The sequence below is a fragment of the Osmia lignaria genome, chromosome 15 (assembly GCF_051020975.1).
Source record: "Osmia lignaria lignaria isolate PbOS001 chromosome 15, iyOsmLign1, whole genome shotgun sequence".
NCBI lineage: Eukaryota > Metazoa > Arthropoda > Insecta > Hymenoptera > Megachilidae > Osmia > Osmia lignaria.
Window position 1 is genome coordinate 6,656,418 of NC_135046.1, and position 7,212 is coordinate 6,663,629.

At 36.1% G+C, this 7,212-nt stretch overlaps 3 protein-coding genes across 5 annotated transcripts; 2 read left to right on the forward strand and 1 right to left on the reverse strand.

The window, feature by feature from the left end:
- The first annotated feature begins 39 nt into the window (after positions 1–39).
- Positions 40–2,212, forward strand: Slh (sec1 family domain containing Slh). Its single transcript, XM_034315707.2, has one exon. It carries the CDS (start codon positions 280–282, stop codon positions 2,167–2,169), a length of 1,890 nt encoding a protein of 629 aa, XP_034171598.1. The 5' UTR covers positions 40–279; the 3' UTR covers positions 2,170–2,212.
- Positions 2,213–2,467: 255 nt separating this feature from the next.
- LOC117600365 (coiled-coil domain-containing protein 42 homolog) lies at positions 2,468–3,978 on the forward strand. The gene is made up of 4 exons (XM_034315714.2): positions 2,468–2,685; positions 2,921–3,209; positions 3,300–3,539; positions 3,631–3,978. Exons 1-4 carry the CDS (start codon positions 2,570–2,572, stop codon positions 3,976–3,978), a joined length of 993 nt encoding a protein of 330 aa, XP_034171605.1. The 5' UTR covers positions 2,468–2,569.
- A 156-nt stretch (positions 3,979–4,134) lies between these two features.
- Positions 4,135–7,186, reverse strand: LOC117600364 (coiled-coil domain-containing protein 63). 3 transcript variants are annotated; one of them, XM_034315712.2, is made up of 7 exons: positions 6,735–7,186; positions 6,276–6,672; positions 5,884–6,218; positions 5,306–5,529; positions 4,967–5,229; positions 4,538–4,827; positions 4,135–4,433 (listed from the first exon to the last, which is right to left on the reverse strand). In XM_034315712.2, exons 2-7 carry the CDS (start codon positions 6,624–6,626, stop codon positions 4,253–4,255), a joined length of 1,644 nt encoding a protein of 547 aa, XP_034171603.1. In that variant the 5' UTR covers positions 6,627–6,672; positions 6,735–7,186; the 3' UTR covers positions 4,135–4,252. The 3 variants fall into 3 exon arrangements, with proteins under 3 accessions (XP_034171603.1, XP_034171602.1, XP_034171601.1); XM_034315711.2 differs by having other exon boundaries at positions 6,276–6,643; positions 6,732–7,186; XM_034315710.2 differs by having other exon boundaries at positions 6,276–6,643; positions 6,735–7,185.
- Between the last annotated feature and the right edge of the window lie 26 nt (positions 7,187–7,212).

Consider the following 7,212-nt stretch of genomic DNA (forward strand, 5'->3'; position numbering starts at 1 on the left):
TTTTGCGTCATTTCGTAGAACTATTGATGTGTCCTATATTGCAAGAATTGAGTTCTAGCAGAACTTTATGCTGCGTGGATGATTTTTGACAATCCACAGTTAAAAGTCGAATGTTGACATATGTATGTATTTGAGATATAATATTTCCAATTGTTTGGTTCTTTATGTAGTCCTAAAATTACATATATTAACCTAACAAAAACTTCACATCTAAGAAGTAGTAAAGTACTTGTTACAAAAGATTTGTATAAGTAAAGATTTCTATAAAACGGGTTAACCATGATGAGTTTACGTGACAGGCAGATAAATGCCTTAAAACAGATGTTAAATTTAAATCAACCCGAGCAAAAATTGGAAGAATCGGTACCAGTATGGAAAGTTTTAATTTACGATCGACTTGGACAAGATATTATTTCACCATTAATATCTGTAAAAGAACTTAGAGAACTTGGCATTACCCTCCACATGCAATTGCACTCTGACAGAGATTCTATTCCTGAGGTACCAGCAATTTACTTTTGTGCACCAACAGATGAAAATCTTGGTAGGATCGGACAGGATTTACAGAATGGTTTATATGATATTTATCATTTAAACTTTATCTCACCGATATCTCGACAAAAAATGGAAGATTTAGCAGCTGCAGCCTTACTTGGAGGTGTTGTATCAAATATTCACAAAGTATTTGATCAATATTTAAATTTCATCTCTTTAGAAGATGATTTATTTATTCTTAGACATCAAAATAGCGATGTTATATCTTATCATGCAATTAACAGAGGTGAAGTAAAAGACACTGAAATGGAATCTGTAATGGATATTATTGTTGATTGTTTGTTTTCTGTATTTGTCACATTGGGAACTGTTCCAATCATAAGATGTCCAAGAGGAAATGCGGCTGAAATGGTTGCCAAAATGATAGACAAAAAATTAAGAGAAAATGTTTGGGACACAAGAAATAATTTATTTGAAAGTGAAACAAGTGGCCATTATAGTTTTCAGAGACCACTTCTTATAATATTAGATCGTAATATAGATATGGCCACACTATTACATCATACATGGACATATCAAGCATTAGCACACGATGTATTGGAAATGGCCTTAAATAGGTTGGTTGTTGAGGAAAATGTAGGAAGATCTCCTGCAGGTGGAACACGATCAAAGACCAGAGCTTATGAGCTGGACAATAAAGATAGATTTTGGTGCCAACACAAGGGCAGTCCATTCCCTAGAGTAGCTGAGGCTATACAAGAAGAACTAGAACAATATCGTACTTTTGAAGAGGATGTTAAAAAACTTAAATCTTCTATGGGTATTGATAATGAGAGCGAAGTAGCATTGTCAATGGTTTCCAATAATACAGCACGTTTGACAAATGCGGTAAATTCTTTACCGCAACTTTTAGAAATGAAGAGATTGATAGATATGCATACATCAATTGCAACAGGTATTTTAAATTTCATAAAATCTCGTAGATTGGATACATTTTTTGAATTAGAAGAAAAAATAATGTGCAAGCAAACATTAGATAGAAGTGTATTGGAAACAATAAGCGATCCAGATTGTGGTACTCCAGAGGACAAGTTGCGTCTTGCTATTATATATTATCTTTATACCAATATGTCGGATAGCGAGTATAATAAACTTGAGGCAGCATTGTCTGCTGCTGGTTGTGATTTAAATCCTTTAGTATACATCAAAAGATTGAGAAGTTATACTAGAATAGCAGAAATTCAACACAGTTATGAAGGTGGTGGAACTAAGACAGTTAGTATGTTTTCAAAACTTATGAATCAAGGATCTTCTTTTGTGATGGAAGGAGTAAAAAATTTAGTTGTTAAAAAGCATAATTTACCAGTCACAAAAATAGTTGATGAATTAATGGAATCAAGACAATCGTCTCAAACGGACGATTACTGTTATTTAGATCCAAAGCAGCTGAAGCATACCGAACAAATGCCAAAGAATCGACCAACATTCCAAGATGTAATTGTTTTTATTGTTGGTGGTGGAAATTACATAGAATATCAAAATCTAGTGGACTATGTAAAACAGAAAAGTGGGGCTGGGTTTAATAAACGAATCACATATGGTTCAACAACATTTATTAATGCAAAACAATTACTTAAGCAACTTTCGGTTTTGGGACAGGAGGTTCATTCGTAAATTTCAAAGATTAAACAATTATCTAAAGAAATATTTATTGTTTACTTTTCTTATAACGTACGCTGATTTTTCATATTGTTGTTATTGCCTACTTGTAAAAATGTAAAATAAATAAAATACAATTAATTATTTTAGATATAATTTTTCTAGGTGTATTTTACCCGCCCTTTGCATATCTGGTGTCCACGTGGTCGATTGTCCTATCTTATTTGAATAATGAATGTTTCATTAGCGCGTCATTAAAATACCTAGGGACTTTTTGACGGTAAGAAAGCAAACCTGTATTTCAAATTGTTTGATCAATACATTGTGAACAGTTATAACATCGTTTGATGTTTTGTTAAAAATTTATTGAATATTGACGTTAAATATTAATTTCTATTGATTCAAAACAGTTAAAATGACGTCGAACCATAAAGGAATGAAACATTTTATTCGACGAGCACCTATTACGACAAATTCAGAAAAAGCTGTCGTGGAATATTTCTTGTCGAAGCAGGAAGATCGTAACATTAAGTAATGTAACAAAACTAATTATTATAATGAACGTATGACACATTGCAAGTACACTTTGTGCATTCTTTTATTTTCAGTTCGGTAACAATTAGGAAAACCGATGTAAAAAGTTCTGTATGAAAAAGGTTGTCTACTTAGTTTTTCCTGTGAACTTTCTTTTTTCATTTCATTTGTAAAAGAAATTAACATCTATAAAAGATGCTTTATAATCTGAAATCTATGTTTTCTATATTAGAAAGTATCCGGAATGGGATAAGCCAAGAGTTTACCCGGCATTAGAAGCAGTTAGAGCTCGTTGTGAGTTAGCAAAAGTCGAGAAGAAATTACAAGCGAAATGGGTCGAACAGGAGAAAAAGCGAAAAATCATGGACGAACAGTGGAGGGAAATGAGATTGCAAGAGTCGATATTGCGTGAATCATTTATAAAATTCAATAGATTCGTAAGGGAAAATCAGGAAAAACGCGAACGCGCCGAGATGAAAATCAAAGAGGAACGGGAGCGTCAAGCGAAGCGGATGGAAGAAGTAAAAACACAAAATTATATCAGTAAACAAATTTGTTTAGTTTCCGTATCGTATTGATTGCATTGATTGAGTTAAACATGTATGTTTCAGGTCAACGATTTGATCGATAGGCTAAATTATATGAAAGAAACTCGTGACAAGATGAAGAAACACGTGGATGAATATAAAAAGTATCAAACTTATTTGGATAAAGTTGTCAACGATACAGGAGAATTTCAGTCAATCGCAGAAATTTTTAATCGTTATGAAACTTTAATGGAGGCACGAATGATTTTAGCCGAGCACCAAGATAAGAATCTTCAAATATTGGAGCATCAGGGAACGGAACTGGTAATTGTTTTTTTTTTTTAGAGTGTAAAATTTATTCAGCCTTTCGCTTGTAATTACATAATGACAAGAGGAAATCTCTGTTTCGTTACAGCATCACATGACGGAATCAAAGACCGAAAAATTCATGGGATTGAATAATCAATTAGCGCAATTACAAGCTAGACGCGACAGGGCAGAAGCGCGAGCCCGTAAATGGGAGACGATCGTCTCTAAGATAAAAGTAACTACGGCGGAGAAAAATCTAGAGCACACGCAGGTAAAGACTTGTTGCTGGAATCTGTATCAACAGATCTGTAAGAGAAAGGGTATTGCCGTTACCGTCAGTAAAGACGATGTCGAGCAACAATTGAATCAAATCAAACAAACGATCCGTGAACTAAAACGACTGATCAAAGTCGCTAAAAAACGTGCACCGAAGGAAGAGGTACGAAAGCCTTGAAAGAAGATTTTCAATTCCTTGTAAATAAATATATTTGATCGCAAAGTAATAAAGTAAATACTCATAAATGCTATGTTACTGTATTAAAATAATACTAAAACGATGGTTATAAACAAACTATAGTTAATATTTTATAAATCACATAAGATAGCGATCATCATTGTGCCATAAATATATTCGCTATACGGATGTAAAAAATATGAATGTTAAAATTCTTCCTCGCCTATGAAGATTGATGATTCTGTACTCAGTTTAAGAACTCTCCGTGATCACTTTATTGATATCGTTTTTGTATGATTTTCCTAGCTGCCGGTAAGTGACAACCTGATATGTTATGCAGAAGTTCTGAATAGTCTTCTTGGAGCCTTTCTTTCAACTTTTTAGTGGCTTCATCGCGTGTCAATGGTCGTTCCAATCCTTCGGACACGATTTGTAATTCTGCTTTCTCGACGCATCTGTGCAATTTTTCAAGATAGGGGGATATTCAGGAAACATTAAAGGGAAGTATTTTAAAATAAAAAAATACATAGGTATATAGAGGTAGGAAATAAGGACTCACAGGGCACAAGGCTGGGTAGGGGCAATGTATTCAATAGGAGGTACTTTCAATTTGGGCCTCTTTTCCTCATCGAGTCGCAAATGTTGCGCCTTCGTCGCTTTATCTATCCAATAAACTTTGTGGAACATATGTGTTATACGTTTCTCGATAATTCCTAAGTACAACATGACGTTGTTTCTTGTTATCTGATCATGATCACCCAGTAGTTCGAGGATCGGTGAATTGTCACAACGAATCGCTTTGAACAGGGAATCGATTCCCTTCAGTAGCTTCTCCATTACGTCGTCACACTGGAACAAATGTAATAAAATCATTCGTAGATCGATCAAGGGTGAAAAAGAAATGATTTCTAAAGGAACAGAAAGGATCTTAATCTAGGAATCTGATTTTATAGGTTTTCGATATTCGATGAGATTAGAGAAGCGTCACCTGTATCAGACTTTCTTCAGACGTATCAGCAAGAACAGTTTGCTCTTCGAGTTCTTTCTTAAGCTTCTCCAATGTCTCAGTCTGTTCGTGGCCACGATGTTCGAACAGAACACGTGCTTCCTCGATAGCTGTTGTCAACTGGGACATCCTCGCTTGGAGGCCGTCCAGCTCATCGTTTAATTCGTTCACGTAACTGAAGAGAGCAAAGTTTTCTTCCTCTTGTTTGATAAAATGCGCGATCAGTTTGTCGATCTCTTCTTCGCCTAATACGAAGATGCAAACATTAATTTCTCAATCATTTTGAAAATGAATGAAAAGAAAAGAAAAGAAAAGGAATACCAGTAAATTCTTTGATCATGTACAAAATTTCTTTATAAGAAGCAATCTTATTTTGTTTCTCTTCCAGCTTCGCTTTCCTTTCGGCTTCTCGTTTGATATTTAAATCGACCATCTCGCGATACTGTCCCTTTACTCCAAGGAATTCTTGCAATTTCATCTCGTTGTCCAAAGTTCTTTGTAGTTCGCACATTTCTGACACGTGCGCCTTCAAATCTCTTATTCCTCTGAAAGAAAAATGATAGAGATTAGACTGTTGACGGAAGCGATGAAAGTGCAAGTGGATTAACAAGCCTACAAATAAAAATATTGGATGAATGGAATCGAGAAGGTTGATCGGCGGATACTATCACGCGCCATTGCACTCGGTTCCGAGTTTCTACTTCGACTAAAAGTATAAATCATTCTACACGAAATACGAATAACTTTCAGGTCGTTAACGCAACTCTCAAAGTTATGGGGACAACGATCCGATCTTTTGCAACTTTCTCGGCTGTTCTTCGAATATCGCCGTGCACAGTAGCACAGTTCCATGATTTTATTTTATAGCAACATTTTTAGGGTACGATAAATATTAATACCTATCGCGAAGCGCTTGAATCTTATTCATCTCTTCGTCCCTTTGATTAAACGCGATGGTAGTTTGTTCTACCAAATCGTTAATAATTTGCTTCCCAGTATTCAACTGATTGATAAGTTTATTCCAAAGCGTAGTGAATTGGGTCCTTTCGATGAGCAACGCTTCGATTTCTTCACGAAGTTTCGCATTTTGAGTAATTACAACGTTGAATCTTTTTGTCGCCACTTCCAAACGATTCTCCAACATCGAAGACACTCTGTCTTGTCGTAGAGACAACTCCTTCAGTTGCATATCCGTTCGAACTTTTGATTTCAAGTACGTGGTTTCCTTCGTTAACTGCAAAGAAAACAATTAAGCAGAGATTTTGGGACAGCGATCGAAGTATCGGCAAACCTTGCGGATATGATCGTCGAGTTCGTTTATTTCCTGCTTCTCTGTTTCAATCATATTCTCATATTTTTCTTGCATCTCTAACAAACACTTGAGCTTCTCCTCCATTTCTTTATCCTGACGGATAAACGTTTTCGAGCTGGCGGTTTTAATACGAAGAAGCAGCTCCGCCTTCTCGTACTCCAAACGGTCGATTATGTTCAATTGATTACGAAGCTGTAATTTCGCATCCTCCACGCAAGCGACCCGGTCGTTCTCCATTATCCTGTATTGCCTCTTCAGCCTTGAGAGTTCCGTTTGTGCCATCGTCTCGAGCTCCGTTTCGTTCGCAGCGTGGTGCGTTTTGTGTGCCATTTTATTAGCCTTTAATTCTTGCAGAATAGAGAAACATTCGGTAATCCTTCGGAAGGATTTCAATTAACGATGATTAATCGTTACGTGTTATTTAAATTTACATACTACCTGTTGCGTAAGGTTGTTTCTATCAATTGACACCCGAGTGTAAAGGTTACCGAGATTCAGAATTTGTCAAACATTTATTAGAAAGTGAACGTTCGACTAATCAATGACGATTCGAAAAGTTGTCAACGCGTTCGTCTGTATCTTCCTCGTCGTCCACGTCGATGATGTCGAGGACCCACGGAGGGGAGGAAAACACTTTCCAGACGTGACCCTCGATGATATTCAACAGCGACATTTGAGAAAGACATCTGCCACCCTGTATTACCTTTGCCAGCTGTACGTGCGGCACCGTTGTTCTTGTTGGTGCTTCCGGTTGCCAAGCACCCTCTCAGGGGTGTATGGTAACCGGATTTTTGATTTCACCATATAACGGCATCACGCGAATCGCTTAACGGATATAATAACAGATTGATTGCAAAAAAGTATCATTGCAAGAGAAATATCAAACGAATCGCTAACGTTTATCTAACAATAAATG